We start from the raw sequence: 18,484 nt of genomic DNA, 5'->3' as shown, positions 1-18,484 counted from the left end.
CAGACACGGGGCATTGCTGTTATTTTACCATCTATTCTGTTTCAATCTGTTTTGTCATGCAATGTTGTAGACTTGTTTGATTTCTAGGCTTGGCATGCTTTAATGATTTTGAACTTTTTGATTCTTTGCCAAAAGCTTTAAGCATACAGATTCTTCATGACAGTTTATAGCATCCATCCATTATGTTTACAAACCATTTACCTCTGTTACCTAATACCCACTTGGATTCTTGTAAATTATCATTGCATTACTTGTTGCTGATTCGGGTATGATTTGAAAACCTAAAAACTCAACTCATGTTATGAAGAGTTTCTTTTCATTCAAATTTGATTCGCCAAAATCAAAACCACTTAATTTGATTGATTACCATTTAATTTAAATTCGACACCCTTTTGCTATATGAATTAGTTCATAAACACGACATTCTTGTTTTACCATCCATCTGGATGTTATAATGACAAGTTGTTTGTTATTCTATAGTCTTTACCTGCAGGTAGGGTGTACTACGTTTCTTCTCTTTGGTTGCCAAGGGGGATATTTTGATGCTAATAGACACTAGCATTTGTGCATTTGTTGGCAACTCACCGTTGTCTTAAAATAGGTTCAAGGATGACTTAATGCTTTTCTATTCTTACGAAAATATTGTGCATCCTTTTACTATTTAAAACTGTTAAGTAAGATTACATTTTTCGATATGGACACCAGCACTGGTGCATGTGTTGGCCACTTTAATTTGTCTTCTAGAAGTGACAAGGATGACTAAAAGATTCTCTACTTCACTAAGAATATTGTGTATCCTTTTACTATTTAAAGTTATGAGGAAAGGGACACGAGCACTGGCCACTCAACTTTTTCTTTTAGTAGTGACAAGAATGTCTGAATTATTTTCTACTGCACTAAGAATATTGTTCTTTTAGTTGTGACAAGAATGACTAAATTATTTTCTACTGCACTAAGAATATTGTGCATTCTTTTACTATTTAAAGATGATGAGTAAGACTGCTTTTTGTGAACTTCAACTGTAATAGACTATAATTTTTGAACTATTGACATTGGGCTCTGTATATCACATACACAATAAACAATTATTTGTTTCTCTATTTTTATTTTTAAGGTAGAGTTTCCTATGTTTCTTCCTCACGATGTCATGGCGAATATTCTAATGCCAATATGCACTAGCAGTGTGCTAATTTGTTATAGACGAGACATCTTGGTTTTATCTTCCAAATGCACTATCTGTGTGCTAATTTGTTATAGACGAGACATCTTGGCTTTATCTTCCAATGGTGAGAAGGATGACTAGGGTTTTCATCTTTTTGTGGAGGGTATCTTTGTGTCATTTTACTGTTAAGTGTGATGAGAATCTACTTCGCTGGAGTAGACACTGCAATTTCATAAGCATTCCAACAGCGTAAGCTACTACATAAGACTTTTTAAAGGTCCTTTAGGCTTCAGAGACCAAGAAAATAATGTATGACTGCCGCTATGGGGATACTCATGTATGGTTGAAAAACAACAGATTTATATCCTATCGTTTTGGACAGTTGTCGAGTCTTGGGAGTTCTGTGACCAATGAGCTGATACTTCTGTGCACCGAATGTATAATACAACAAGATGATGGACATGAACTTGAGCTTGTTTATCTGTCTCTTGGAATTATTCCATTGATTCGGCGATCTACGTGCTGTTAGTCCTGTGCATTCAGGGTATAATATGATGAGATGTTAGAAGGGCACTAAGCTTGCTTATCTGTCGAGTCTGAGTTGCTCCCTCTGATTGGGTTATTCCCGATCATGTAAGAAATATACCCACTTTTATTGGTCTATTTATGAGCTGTTTGTCGTGACTCTGTTTGAGTTTTGTAACTTAATGGCCTACTTTGGTTACTAGTGGATATGCTAGTGCAGTTTTAATCTTTAGTTCACATCTGTCAGAATGTAACATCCTCCGATAGGAGACTTTAATTCTGATTGAATTTATTATAAGATCAGATCTAACACACCAAATATTATTCTGAAAGAGTAGGAAAAAATGGATAAGAATTATGCATGATTGTGAACAAGTCACAATAAACGATTAGCTCCTTACTAATTCAATGTGGATTCAGCTTATAGTCAATGTGGGTTTATTAGATCTTCTGGAACAATCACAGTAATAATTATTATAAAAAAATGAACAGATTAACAGCAATGGGCGGTAAAGGAGCCACCACATATTTACAAACCCCAGGCGTCAAGAAAGCCGTATATCACCCAATCAAATAGGCTCTGTAGAGGTGACCCAAATAGCAGGTCATCGAAGCTCAAATGCAATCACTATGTGGAATTGCGGAATGCTGGATAAGAGGTTTTCATACACAAACCAGCTTGTGAAAATCAGGGGGTTTCTGTCTACCAATCTCTAGTGACAAACGGATAGGATGTCTGATTTATGGGAGGAATGAATTCATAAAACCAGCATATCATCACTGAGGTTTTCGCACACAAACCAGCTGTGGAAATCAGGAGGTTTGTGTCTACCAATCTCTAGTGACAAACGGATAGGATGTCTGATTTATGGGAGGGAATGAATTCATAAAACTAGGATATCATCACTGATCATTGACTTAATTTAAATAGAAGGCAGTTGAGCACCCATTTTCCTTCCTAAATGCAATTTCAAACTCCGCACGTTTCTCTCCATAAGGATCCTGTCACAAACCCTTAGCCGACATCACTTAAAAGAGATAAGCTTGATTACAGGAGAGCCCTATAATTAAGCGCTCATAAAATTGGACACTTATGTATTACAAAGTCATTTCCCTAATTTATTTCCCTAAGCCCATGGGAAATGGAGAATAGGATTAAGGAACATCCTCAAATCTTATGGAAAAAAGGGAGACATGACACAGAATATCCTCTGTATGAGCATTTGGAATGTCATCCTTAACAATATTTCTCTTGCTCGCTGCTAGGGCACTACATATTTTTTCAAGGCGTGACAACAAAGAAATGGTGGGTGAGAGGATATGTTTTACTCGACATGTCACCACGGGATCAGTCTGCTTGAAATCGTGATGACTGTTGGGCTATAGATTTGACAGTGTTCGTTCTTGGCTTAGCTTTCATTCATTCCACGACTGCTCTCTCTCTCCCGTCATTTTCATTCATTCCCACTGCTCTCTCCCGTCGCGACTTCTTTTGAAGAATTTAAATTTTCTTATATGTAGTTGATTTAAAACTTTTCTATGGTTTATAATTTTTTATAACATAGATTTTATATTTGAATAATTTATATTTATTAAAAAATTAATATTATTAGTCGCTGCCTTATAGGCAGGAGACTAATGTTTTCACTTCAGCCTTCGAATGCAATTAATCATTTCTAGAGAATTGTATTAGTAGAAAATTAAATGTTTATTTTAAAGTTTGTGTATCTATGAATTTCTAAGTTTAATTTTTATTATTTTCTTCTAATTGTAATTAGTCACTTTTTATTTTACTGGAGTTTTTTCTTTTTCTATTAAAAATTGTAGCTAAAAATCCTCTAATCAATAAGCAATAAACAGAAAAAAAAATTAAAACATTCTCTAATGTTTTTTCTTTAAAAAAAATCCATTCGAAATATTTGGGACCCACCTTTAAGAGAGCATGACAAAGCATGAATTAAGATTGCCAAATGGCAAGATTTTGTGAACATACCCAAAAGATTGGATAGATTGATCTCTAAAATATTTTGGAAAAATAATTTCTGCTATAACCAATAAACAATAGTCTATAGGGTAGTTATAAATGTGGCATTATTATTTTGACCAATAATAGAGTGAATTCAGCCTAAATGTAATCATCAATGTGGTCTTATTTAACATTAAAAGAATATGGGTTCCCTATGAATTTTTCGCAGTTACCTTGGGAGAACACTTTTGTTTTTATAAGAGGCTTGTATCCTAGTAGAGCTATATATATATATATATATATATATATAATTTGATTTCAAAAAATATATATGATTTAAAGATAATAATATGTTATTGTTTTATATTATGTTGATATTTGTTAATAATATATTTATTGAATTTTGAAAATTATATGAAAATAATATTTATATTAAGATATATTTAATTTATAAAATTAATTGATAATTATATTAATAAATTAGTGTAAGAAATAAAATAAATGTTTTTTTTAATCATAATAACTCTGTGTGTTTTTCGACCGTTATGGAGGCGAAGCGAGGTGCGAGCTATGCTAGGGTTTGCAAGTATGACTTGCGGTGTCGGCCGACAGGCAATGAGGCCCCTCCTAAATCATGGTGGCAGTTTAGAGCACGGCGACAACGGTGCTTTCAGGAGGTCTGGACTCCATCTGACCAAAGACAGTGACATTTCTCGTCCTGGGTGTGGGGTTTCGGAAAAATCCGGCATTTGGGACACTGCTCGGGATGCGGGTTTAAAGATCAACAACCCTATGAATGGCAACACCCCCAGCGACTGGGTCAGGGAAGGCTTCTTCGACTCGGGTAAGACTACTGCTCATTGTTTTCCGATTGCAATTAGTCCAACTATTCACTTGGGAGCAGAAATTGTGGCAGAAGTAAAGGGTAATGAAAAATATTTTTCCGAAATAGGTCTTATTGGGAGATTCAGGGGCTTTTGGCCCAGTTTCCCTGATCTCCACAAAAGGATCTCTTCTCACTGGAAACCCATTCTCGATGGGAACATCCAGATTTTTCCAGGGGCCCGTGGCTTCTTTGTGATGGTTTTTGATAGTGTGGTAGATAGGAATCGAATCCTTATTGAGAATAAATAGTGTCGGGAAGATAAATACTTGCCACTACTGAAATCGTGGCACCCATCTTTTAACCCTACAACTAAATCCTTTGAGTGTGTTCCTTTGTGGGTCAGAATCCCATATTTGCCTCTATATTTCTGGTTCGAATCTTGCTTTGAGGCTAGATCGGTGATTCCTCAGGTAAATTCTTGGGAGTGGATGTGGGTATTCATCACACTTCCTTTGCCTACATCCTGGTTGAGATGGATTTGAGTAAGGGACTTCCAGGGGATCTTAATCTGAAACTTGGTGAAGGTTGTTGGCTGTAAGTAATAGATTACGAGGGCATCCCTTTCAGATGTCGCCGATGCTTCCAGACGGGTCATCTTGCTGCTAGTTGTGAGATGGAAAAATCATCCAAGCAGGGCACTTGGGGGAAAGATGTATATGATGCCCTTTATGTGGTGGAACGAGATGATAATAAAGTCTCCCCACATGAGGCAGATTGTGCCACACCCTTGGGAGTGATTACCCCCCTCTTTTGCTTGAATATGAGCGTAGGGTTTTGTCTAAACCTAGTGTTGATGTTGGATGCAGGAGTGTCACAACCGATGAGAACAGTTGTTTTAGGATTTTGTCCTATCCCAAGTCAGATTGTGACAGGAAGAAGGAGAATGAGCTACAAGCTCTTGTGAATCGGCAAGCGCCTTGTTCGGTTGTATCCAAGATGGTGACACATGGGGCGAGGACTCCGGAGGTGGGCTGGACAAAGGTGAAAAAGAAAAAAGATAAGAGAGGCATGGAGAATATCCCTCCTAATGTCCCTCCATGTTCTAATGTTAAGGGGAGTTTAAAATTGCAGTGTAATGATAGACCTGTCCATGGGTCATACACATGTGATGGGGATGGACTTCCCTTGCTATAAACCCCACTAGTTTGGGCCAGGTACAACCCGATATTGAATAAAATGAGAAACATTTATCGATTGAAAAAAAAATATAAATGTTTTAAAATTAATGTTTGAATAACATAAAGATTATATGAAATTTTTTTACATTAATTATCACATGGAACATGAAGGTGATAATTCTTTTACATTCATATTGTCTACAATGGCATATAGGTTTTTTAATTTTTCATTTGAAAAGAAAAAATGGCCAATTAATTTGAAAAGATAGGATAATTATTTTTATATCTTCTAATGTTTAATGGGCAAGACCATAACACTTTCTTGGCCCCACATTAACCTAGGCTCAAATTGAGCCTTCATCTTTCTTTTTTTAATCGACAATATGGAGGTTTATATATTAAAATAAAAATACTTGCATACATATATAACCTATCCATAAACGAGAGATAAACCCAAAGTCTGAGATCAAATATTAAGAGTACATATCTAACATTAAAAGTTGTACACAAACAACCACTACATCCATCTACCAAACTCGAACTTAAAAAAACTAACAACCTATTTATGCTTATAATTACATAATTTAACGAATCTCTGCTATTTTCATACATGGCTCAAATTTTTTTAACAAAAAACAGATCTCCTTTTTTTTTTGCAAAGTTTCCTATTTTTGCGTAAGGCAGGGACTCTAGCTGTAGCACAGCTCTTGTTTTATTTATATTAACATTTAATATATTTAAACTTAATATTATTTTACTTATTTATTTTTTATTTTTAAATATTAATATTTAACATTAATTAAACATATTTAATTTATATATCTTAAAAAATTACATATGATAAATTTAATTCGAATTTTATACATTTCGAATTTTTTCCTTGTCAAACTTCATTTGAATTTCAAAGCTGTCGAACTTCGAATTCAAATTAGAACCTGATGAGCAGAATATACTTGTATATCATTGTTTCAAGTTTCGAACAACCAGGATTAAGAAGATTCTGTATGAGCATTTTGAATGTCTTCCTTACTGCTGTTCTTGTATATAGATTTGATCGAGGTAAAATTGTATGCTTCAGCGTTATATATACTTGCATATCATTGTTCCAACGACCAGGATTAAGAAGTTGAAGTTGTATGTTCTCATGTACAGTTATGAAATCGTATATTTCTCCACACTGTTTTTACCAAGTGTGCATCCACGCTATAAAGATTATATACGTGCCCGAAGGCTTTACTATCTGTTGTTTTGGAACTCTGTTTGGGTGTTTATTGGTCATTTCCCTATGCATCCATGGTCTATAGGACTGAGATGTGAGAAGAATGCACTGAGATGTTAGAAGGGCACTTAAGCTTTGCTCATTTGTCAAGTCTTGGATGATGTCAAGTCTTGGATGATCCACAAGCTGTTACATGACCATGTACTTAAAAGAATACCAAATTTAACCGGGTTATCTATGATTTGTGCTATGGATTGCTCTTGTGATGTTGCACCATACATTCTCGTGGCCAAATTTGTATTGTGCTCGCAATGAAATTGTCACGATCCAAAATTAGATTAATAATTTTTATCTTAAATTAGATATTTACACATATTAATCTTTTGATATTATTGATGATATTTGAAGTATTTGATAACATTATGATGCTATTAACAACATTTGATATGATGATTGACATTTTAATGTAATGTTAATTACGTGATGAAATGATTTTTATGATGCTATTGAATGATATATTTTTATCATGATGATTTGACGACTTTGTTGAGTGCGAGGTGGATATAGGGTTGATCGTCGAAGGCAGACAAATAACTGAAGAGGGGTTTCCTAGCTTGTTGGCAGCAACTTAGGGGATGTGGCCTGTGCATTCAAACACACATATAAAAATTTAATAAATAAATTAAATAATAAAGTCGATTTGAGAAGTTGATAATAAATAATATTATAATATAATTGAAACATAAAATATTAAAACTTAATATTAAATAAAATATTATAAATATATGAATTTAAAATATTAATTTAATGACTTATTTGAATTGCATTATGTTTTAAATTTAACTCTTAGAGTTTCAAATTTTAATGGAAGGTTAACTCTGTCAACTTTTAATTTTTCTCTCCCTGGCTAATCAATCCAGTCCAACTCTTGATCAACTCTCTTGACTAGCAAATTTAATTGAGTTTTCTCCTCATCCACTTCAATCAAATCTGAATTCTCCAATCCAGATTCACAATCCATGGATCGATTTCCTCAACCAAAAAATAATATAACCAGAGAGATCGAATTGTTGTGCATCTCCCTCTCGCCAATCTTCAAAACGATATCTCCCTTTTACTAATTCTCTGACATCTTGGGTCTGCAAGAAGGCGTCTGGCATGATACGTTAGAGGTGAATTGGAGAAGACTTAGCAAGGCGTCGCCTCACCTCTCCTCTCATCGACTTGGACAGTGTATTCATTGTTTGCTTGGGTTGCAGAGATTGATCAGCAGGAGTCCACGCCTTTTCCCCCTTCCTCACCACATTTCTTCCTCCTCACCCCATTTCGGCTGGGTAAGTGTTTTAAATTCTTTGCTTTCTGCAATTCATGGCAGATGTTATATCGATTATTCTTAACTCAGAATTTCTTTTTCCATTTAATTTTGTTTGACTCCCTACCAAGTTAAATCTGACTATTTATTTTGCAGAATTAGACGATTTGGATGTGGCTGGTAATAGGCTGCATTTTGACCTATTCTTTTGTGCAGATTTACACCAGTTCGATAAGTTAGGAAAACAATTTTGATTTGCAAACCTCCAAAATCGATATAGTGGATTATTGATTTGGTGCAGATCTACAATTTGATTTGTATGGTAAATTATTGGGTTGGTGATCAATTTATGTTCTTTCTTCATTAACATCGAACTTGCTGGGCTGAATAGTTGGCTATGGTAGCCGATTTCTCCTCTTACTCTCCATTTACTCCCTCTCCCCATCGACCAGTTTAGGTGATAGCTTGGGCTACAAGGGTGATTGGGCTCTTGCAGGAAGGCCACGCCTTCCCCCTCCATTTCTCCTTTCTACGTTGGCTGCCAGCCTGCAAACGATCTAGCAGGAGCTCCACCTTGTTTACCAGTTCGAGACAACTGCAGGGTATTATTCTTATCGCCTCCATGCTCTTCATTTTTCCTTTATTTTTCTTTTCAAGAAAATCGGCCTGCACTATTTATTAATCATAGTTTCTGACCATAGTCGATTTGATGAGGAAATCACTTCCTCCTGTCAGTACGTTTTTTTTTCTTTTGCAGAAAAATATCTGTATTTTCTTGTTATCGTCCTCTTCTCTTCTTCTGTGGGACAATTTGATCTCTCTCTTTTATATTTGGGTGTTAAAGAATCTGTTTCCAGTTACTTGTGCAGGGTATATATATTTCTACCCACTTTTCCTGGCTGTCCTCCTTCCCAAGTGATGTTGTAGGCGATTTGAACTTGTTCATTCTCATAATCCGCAATAATTGACAAGGGTTTGTGTTATGGTTACCTTGATGACTTGGGCGATTCATTCCTCCTATCCCCATTTGGTGTTTTGATTGATTAGCTTTAATTATTATTATAGTCAACACGACCAATTTTCTAACAAAAAACAATTGGTCGAATTTATATTATATATAAATATGTAGGTTTTTGATTATAAATCTCACTTTCGACAGGGATATGTCCCTGTCTCCATCAGTAAATCTGATTTGATTTCTAATCAATTTTTAGTTATACGGTGTTTATTAAATAATAAACCAATATTGAATGAATAGGCTTGATGTATTTGGTCAAAAGGATTAGTTTTCTACCAAAAACTAATTGGCTGGGTTATATGTATATTGTGATTATAAAATTTTATTATCGTCTTATTTTTTAAGGGGTAATATTAGTGTACTTCTAAGATATATATATATATATATATGGGTAATTTTAATCTTTGTCTATGAGGGATGTACAATGGATAGGGTGCTTGATTATGGGTCAAATAGGGAAGGGTGTTTATATCTACTCCAATAGGGTTAAAACTGGCTAGTAACTCTATTAATTTTCTCCCTGCCATATCACATGTAGATAAGTTCAACAGATTTGTTGTTAGATGTTACATGCACACACGGGTCCATTCCCGGAAGTTGATGTCGGCTTGCTAGGACACTGCATTGTGAAGGACGAGAGCTTGTCATGAGCAACGGGAAGCACAAGCTTCAATTGGTTGGACAAATAAAACGCTTAGGTTATTTGTTCGTCTTCCAGAGCGCAGATGGAGGTGAGTCTGTTGGCAAGGAAGACATCTGAAGACAAAGAATTATGTATATCATTGTAAAATCTCATGTAATATTGTATGGTGTATTAATGATTTCTTCTAATAGATCAAGCTATGTAAGCTATGCAAGATCAAGCTATGTAAGCTATGCAAAGGGGCTATGAGGCCTATTGTCAAAAATGCGACAGGAAGTCGCCAAAAGAATGTAACTAACAAAAAATAAGGGAAACTACTAACCACTAACCACTAACATGTCTTTTACTTGTGTATGATTGTGGTATGTGTGTTCTCATGTTTAGTATTCTTTCATTTCATGAATGTTTGTTTAAGTTTTTCATATTAATCGTACACATGAACCATTACGCAAGCATTTCTCCTTGATGAGTTTTTCCTTGAATGCGTGACGCTCAGGTTAGATGCTCGTCGTATTTCGTAATTTTCATATACTTGTGGTTAACTTTAATTTAACTCATTCTTATATGCGCTAACTAATTGGCCAGATCATCTAATATGTCCATTTTTCAAAACTTATGGATCTTACTTTTTTTTGCATTGAATGTAGTATTTGCACTTATATGAATGGCAATTGTTATTCATATGTTTAAATGCATATAGTTAACTCAAGACGTGTATGGAAATTCACTTAGATTTAATTGGGAATCCCTTATGTTAGTTTTTCTAAGGTTAGGACTAGTGGGTCCTTACAGAAATGTGCCCTTGGTCACTAAGCTAGAGGACATAAATTTGGTATTAATATTATCAATGAAATGAATGGACCAAGGAAGGCACAACTTATGCAACATCATTTGAAATAGCTCGAGGCAATTTTATGCTAAAGTGCCACTAATGGGATTGACAAATTATATGGCCCATTGTTCAAGCCACGTTTGCTTGAGAATTGGCATAGGTACCAGCATCTCATTCCTCTTTTCAAGTTTACCCACTCGTTGGCAGATTAAAATAGCTCTTAAGGATATTGTTATACCTCTTTTTACTAAGAGTTCACTACCACAACCTTTCTAAGAGAATCTATTGTGCAATTTGTATCCTAACGGTGCCCTCCAACTTTTCTTTCATGTCACTCATGTAGCACTACAATGCACTTTTGGTTTAGAATACACTGTCGAAGATTTCATCAACACCTTATATAATTGTCTATGGATCAATTGATAACCCATGATACTAGTTGCTTCCTTTGTTAGATGAGTTTTCTCGTCGAGACATCAAGTACATTATGATCGCCTCCATCTTATTTGACACATCTCTTCCATCCTATGTAACACTACTATTCAAACAAGGGTTATGATGCAGTTGTAAAGAAAGTAATGGATAACAAAGCAATGTAAATCTGTAGAGAGAAAAATACCAAATACATAGAGTCAGCATAATTTATTTTGTTCACCAAATTGACTATGTCCACAAAAAAGCAGGTTTCTCCTTATATTAGTTAATTGCAACAATACAAGATAATACGTTTCAATATCTCTAAATGATACTCATTCTTCATACATTATGCTAAGTGTCCACCGTTGTCACGAACCATATTTACCAATAATTATTTTATTAGGAAAATAATGTTTACTTTTCATTTTTTTTAATAAAATTAAAATAGAAATGGAATTGTTAATGAAAAAGATAGGATATTGAATGCAATGAAATGATTTACATACAATTGAATGATCAACATTATTCTTATTGTGAAATTGGGATCGTCATTGCTAATGAGCAATTGAGTGCGAGTGAATGCAGAAACAGGTGAATGCAGATGGAGGCGAGAACATCATTCAGGTAGAGTTGTTTTAGCTCTTGGACTTCGCTAGAGTAGATGAAATTTCACACACCACCGTAATATATACATCTTTATGCGTATATTTGTTGCATGATTTGAGTTGTGATTGAAGTTGCATGAGTGATGGAAAAATGATATGTTTTATTGTTCAATAAGAAGGTAATTTGTTAGTGATTGAAACAATGAACCTTGACCCTATGAATACTCATTCTTTTGTGCAAAAATGTGTGATTTGGTGAAACAATATATATATATATATACGTATTATATATGTATATGAGTTCGAATAATAACTCATTCATATAAATGTATATACGTATGTAATTATAATATATATATAAATATATATTTGATTATTTATGAAATTTGATTAGTTTAGCTTTATGATATATATATATATATATATATATATATATATATAAAATAATAATTAGTGATTTATTAAAAAAAATATTTACCATATGGTTGGCAGACTTATCTTTTATTGCATATTTTTAAAGAAACGTTGCATGGAGGATAGTCGATAGTAATATTGACTACCCCCCATAATGTTTGGGAGGAATCAGTATTACTACCGACTACCCACCCCAATCTTCACTTACACATGCAACGACTGCAACAGAACAAACACATAAAGTTGTAGTGAACACAAACTTATCAAGAATGCAAAGCGCAGTGGTTAGACTGATATAACCGAACTACAGTCAAATTATTATGTGGCAAGTGTAGAGGATTCTGAGCCATGTGAGGAGAGATGTTAAACAATGAAGTCAACTGTTGTTAACCGTGAGTTAAGAAGGAAAGCCGTCAAGGGTGGAATATGGACTGTTAGGTCGGTGGTGCATTCAGTTTGCCACATACCTTGGTAAACTTAGACATGTAGGGTAGTTTGCACAAGAAAATGTCGATGATGGTTTAGATGAGCCTAAAACATAGGATATAATATAGCTCGCAATTAGCATAAATATGAGGCTCTAGCTAAAAAAATAGGGAGAGGAGAATACCAAAAAGACAGTGAGAAGATAAACACAGACATTGACAGTATTATTCAGAATAGGAGAAGAATATAGAGCAATCAAGAAGGAAGGAAGTACAGTAAGAAGATCTCCATATGAGATTTGGCGTCTATCATTTGGAATTTGAATCTAGAATTCACAAGTAGGCTCTCAATCAAGCTATAGTTTAATATAAATTTAGAAAATAAGAATATAATTATCGTGAGATGTGCTTGCTTTAGATCAATATTGAAGAAAATAGTTAAATTTAGATTTAGTTTCATGCATTAAAAGTCATGATGATTTTATTTAGACATTTCATTTGAAAATGCCATATAGGTATATGCATTACGAAATATCATCTTATTTAATACTACTTGTAGAAAATTTACTGAATTTAGATAGTTGAATTCATAAGTCATAGAAAACACATGTTAGTATCAAATTTAATATGTTATTTGAAGAAAGAATGTGTACTCATATTCTACTTGTTTATATGTAATTATACATTCATGTGTTACACGTTCTTATTTGAATTCTCGTCTTAATTTACTTGAAAATAAAAATAGGAGTGAAAGATTATTCTCTTTTTAGATATATATTGCTTATCTATGAAAAATTGCTTCCTTGTTAGATATAAATAGCTGTAAACGAAAGATTGTTTTCTTTTTAGCTTTATTATATGTAAATGAAAGATTTTCTTCTTTATATTTATCTTCGATATCATATGAACTTAGGAAGCTAGTATGTTTGTATTCGTGGGGAAAGTTACCTTCCGAGATGAGTGTCGAATTTGGAGGAATCATAGAGAAAATAATTTGCTTTTCCAAACTACATTTATATTGCTGTGCATAGCATTATACTCGGCCGAGTAGCTCATTGACCAGGCTTGTTTCTTTATTGAATTAGAAAATTGAAAATGCATGTATCATTCTAGGCACGCACCAGATTCTATCTTGTCTATCGAATTCTTTTTGCTAAGCAATTCATGCAGGGTCGGGTATTCTTGATTGACCAAGAATTCTGGGGAAGTGTAAGCTTCAAGGTTGGGTGGAAAAATCACTTGAATCTTATTCTTGTCTTCATTCTAAAGATCGTGTTGAAGATAACTTGGATTGCAGATCAAAGGACGCATCTCATCCTTTTCTTTATGTTTTGATATCTAAACTTAAGGCATTAGAAAGGCCTAAGTATTATATGTAGATAGGATTAAGACACTACTACAATTTCCTATTGAATGAAAAATCTTTATCTATTTATAGAAATCTCGTGTTTATTATGATATCATTGGAATCATCAACAAGAGCTTAGGATGGAAAAGTGTAAGAAATAGACTTATTAGAAGAATCACAAGTTTATTTAAGAATAAAGAGTATTTTGTTTCATAATTGAATTTAGAATAACATACGTCTTTACATTTTGGTATCAAAGATTTAGGTTATATAATACTAGGGCCTATGAGCCACTTCGAAAATTAAACTTTGAGGGTAACAACCTTTTTGTTGAAACTTACAGAAATGGTGCAAACAAAGAAAACACATCGTAAATCTGTAGCAGGATATGCACAATATCTGAGAGTCAAAAAGGATCCCATATCTTTTTCTAGACCTGCTAATGGTAACCACCCGAGAGGAGGAGGATGGTTAAGTAAAGAAGAAATTTTCTCTTCTGTTGAGAAACAAGTTCATGATCTTCCTGATGAAGGTAAAAATGAATCAACTCTTGAACCAAAGAGGAAAGAAATACCTAATCATGTTGAGCTTGGAAAGGGAATTTTACCTACTGAATCTCTTGGAAGTAAGACTAGTATGACTATCCCTGTCAAGGAGATGAAAAAAAATGAAGAACGTCTGTTTGAGTATCTTCCTATTGAGTCGATTGTAATTAGTTCTGATAAGTCAGAAGTATATACCCCACTTAGTTCTGATGAGTAAAAATGATACACCCCCTTGACTCCATGTGTAGAGTGATCTAGTTATGTAATGTCACTTATTACAATCAATAAATAAAGTTGCTATTTTATAATCAGTTTGGTGTCATAATAAGTGGAGATTAGCACTTTTAAGTATGTTTCTTATGATGAATAATTGTAGTTTAGACCTTATTTTTTATAACAATGATATTTATCATAAGAACCTAGATGCAATGAATGTTTGATTTATTTAACTATGTCCTTTACTAGTATTATACTGTCTTGTTCCTTGTGATAGATATAGATATTATTCTATTGTACTCTACGACCATAGTGTATAAGGTAGATTTTATAGGAAATTTTGTTTGGTTAGTGACTATCGATATTGTAGCCCTTGCCGACATATTTAGCTAAAGAAACATTCCTTGGTGCAAAAATTATTGAATTGCAATGGGTTCTATAACTACAAGAGCTGGATCAAGCAATGGAAATGAAATACTTGATCAGATTCTTTATCTTTTGAATCAACAAAATGCTAAGATGGATGGAATCGAACAAGAAGTTCGAAGGGTTGGTGAGGTTCGAAATGAAATTCTTAGAGCTGAGGAACAACCTGATTATCGAGCTAGGATTAAAGGGGAGTTAGCCAAAGATTTGAAGAGGATAGCCCCACCTAAGTTTGATGGTAAGACCATTAGTGATGGTGCTGAATCTTGGATAATTGAGATGGAGAAGTATTTTGAGCTTCGTAACATGTCCAATGAAACTAAAGTAGTATGAGCTGCTTCTCAGCTTACTAGATAAGCCACAACACAGTGGGACAATGAGAAATCTCAAAAAAAGTTACAACTTGGTGATATTACTTTGGAACTATTTCTACAATCATTTAGGAAGAGGTGGCTTCCTCAATTATTCTTTGACAAGAAGATGACTGAATTTCAGAATCTGGCGCAAGGTAGTATATATATATATATAACTACAAGTAAACAAATAAATATAATACTGGTGAACTTCTCCCAATATTGAGTAACTGTCATACTACCTTGCGTCAGATTCTGGAATTCAATCATCTTCTTATCGAAGAATAACTGAGGAAGCTACCTCTTCCTAGATGATTGCAGAAATAGTTCCCAAGTAATATCACCAGGTTGTAACTTCTTCTCAAATTTCTCATTGTCCCACCATGTTGCGGCTTCTCCAGTAAGCTTATAAGCAACCCATACTGCTTTAGTCTCATTGGACATATTACGAAGCTCAAAATACTTCTCCATCTCAATTACCCAAGTTTCAACACCATCACCAATGGTCTTACCATCAAACTTAGGTGGGGCTATCCTCTTCAAATCTTTGGCTAACTCCCCTTCAATTGTAGCTTGATAATTAAGTTGTTCCTCAACTCTAGGAATTTCATTTCGAACCTCACCAACCCTTCGAACTTCTTGTTCGATTCCATCCATCCTATTGTTCTGTTGATTCAAAAGATCAAGAATCTGATCAAGTCTTTCATTTTCGTTGCTTGATCCAGCTCTTGTAGTTCTAGAACCCATTGCAATTCAATTATTCCTGCACCAAGGAATGTTTCTTTAGTGAAATATGTCGGCAAGGGCTACAATATCCATAATCTCTAACCAAACAAAATTTTCTATAAAATCTACCTTATACACTATGGCCATAGAGTACAATAGAATAATATCTACATCTATCACAAGGAACAAGACAATATAATACTAGTAAAGGACATAGTTAAATAAATCAAACATCCATTGCGTCTAGGTTCTTCTGATAACTATCATTGTTATATAAACTAAGGTCTAAACTATAATTATTCATCATAAGAAACATACTTAAAAGTGCTCATCTCCACTTATTATGACACCAAACTGATTATAAAATAGCAACTTTATTTATTGATTGTAATAAGTGACATTACATAACTAGATCACTCTACACATGGGGTCAAGGGGGTATATCCTTCTGACTCATCAGAACTAAGTGGGGTATATCCTTCCGACTCATCAGAACTAATTACAATCGACTCAATAGGAAGATACTCAAATAGACGTTCTTCATTTTATATCATCTCCTTGACAGGGATAGCCATACTAGTCTTACTTCCAAGAGATTCAGTAGGTAAAATTCCCTTTCATAGCTCAACATGATTAGGTATTTCTTTCCTCTTTGGTTCAAGAGTTGATTCATTTTTCCCTTCATCAGGAAGATCATGAACTTGTTTCTCAACATAAGAGAAAATCTCTTCTTTACTTAACGATCCCCCTCCTCTCGGGTGGTTACCATTAACAGGTCTAGAAAAAGATATGGGATCCTTTTTGACTTTCAGATATTGTGCATATCTTGCTACGGATTTACGATCTGTTTGCTTTGTTCGCACCATTTCTGTAAGTTTCAACCAAAAGGTTGTTACCCTCAAGATTTAATTTTTGAAGTGGCGCATAGGCCCTAGTATTATATAACCTAAATCTTTGATACCAAAATGTAAAGACGTAATTTATTCTAAATTCAATTATGAAACAAAATACTCTTTATTCTTAAATAAACTCACAATTCTTCTAATAAGTCTATTTTTTACACTTTTCTATCCTAAGCTCTTGTTGATGATTCCAATGATATCATAATAAACACGATATTTCTATAAATAGATAAAGATTTTTCATTCAATAGGAAATTGTAGTAGTATCTTAATCCTATCTACATACAATACTTAGGCCTTTCTAATGCCTTAAGTTTAAATATCAAAACATAAAGAAAAGAATGACATGTGTCCTTTGATCTGCAATCCAAGCTATCTTCAATACAATATTTAGAACGAAAACGAGAACAAGATTCAGGTGCTTTTTCCACCCAACCTTGAAGCTTACACTTCCCCGGATTTCTTGTTCAATCAAGAATACCCGACCCTGCACGAATTGCTTAGCAAAAAGAATTCAATAGACAAGATGGAATCTGGTGCATGCTTAGAATGATACATGCATTTTCAATTTTCTAATTCAATAAAGAAACAAGCCTGTTCAATCAAGGATATGGTAGAGAGCATAGATAAATCCATCTATTTCAATGGTCAATGAGCTAGTCGACTGAATATAATGCTATGCACAACAATAAAAATGTAGTTTGGAAAAACAAACTATTTTCTCTATGATTCCACATTCGCCTCCCATCTCGAAAGATAACTTTCCCCACGAATACAAACATACTAGCTTCCTAAGTTCATATGATATCGAAGATAAATATAAAAAATAAAATATTTCATTTACATATAATAAAGCTATTTATATCTGAAAAGGAAACAATCTTTCATAGATAAGCAATATATATCCGAAAAGAGAACAATCTTTCACTCCTATTTTTATTTTCAAGCAAATTAAGACGGGAATTAAAATAAGAACATGTAACACATGAATTTATAATTACATATAAACAAGTAGAGTATGAGTACACATTCTTTCTTCAAATAACATATTAAATTTGATACTAACATGTGTTTTCTATGACTTCTGAATTCAACTATCTAAATTTAGTAAATTTTCTACAACAAGTATTAAATAAGATGATATTTCATAATGCATATACCTATATGGCATTTTCAAATGAAAGATCTAAATAAAATCATCATGACTATTAATGCATGGAACTAAATCTAAATTTAACTATTTTCTTCAATATTGATCTAAAGCAAGCACATCTCACGATAATTATATTCTTATTTTCTAAATTTATAGCAAACTATAGCTTGATGGAGAGCCTACCTGTAAATTCTAGATTCAAATCCCAAATGATAGATGCCAAATCTCCTATGGAAATCTGCTCACTGTGTTTCCTTCCTTCTTAATTGCTCT

At 33.8% G+C, this 18,484-nt stretch overlaps 1 protein-coding gene across 1 annotated transcript; it reads left to right on the top strand.

Annotated features, from left to right (window-relative positions):
- Positions 1 to 4,192: 4,192 nt before the first annotated feature.
- On the top strand, positions 4,193 to 5,723 carry LOC131076695 (uncharacterized). The gene is made up of 2 exons (XM_058014000.2): positions 4,193 to 4,497; positions 5,346 to 5,723. The coding sequence occupies exons 1-2, from the start codon at positions 4,224 to 4,226 to the stop codon at positions 5,441 to 5,443; spliced, it is 372 nt and encodes a 123-aa protein (XP_057869983.2). The 5' UTR covers positions 4,193 to 4,223; the 3' UTR covers positions 5,444 to 5,723.
- The last annotated feature ends 12,761 nt before the right edge of the window (positions 5,724 to 18,484 follow it).

This window comes from Cryptomeria japonica, chromosome 10, assembly GCF_030272615.1.
Source record: "Cryptomeria japonica chromosome 10, Sugi_1.0, whole genome shotgun sequence".
NCBI lineage: Eukaryota > Viridiplantae > Streptophyta > Pinopsida > Cupressales > Cupressaceae > Cryptomeria > Cryptomeria japonica.
This window is presented reverse-complemented; position numbering and strand designations above follow the sequence as displayed.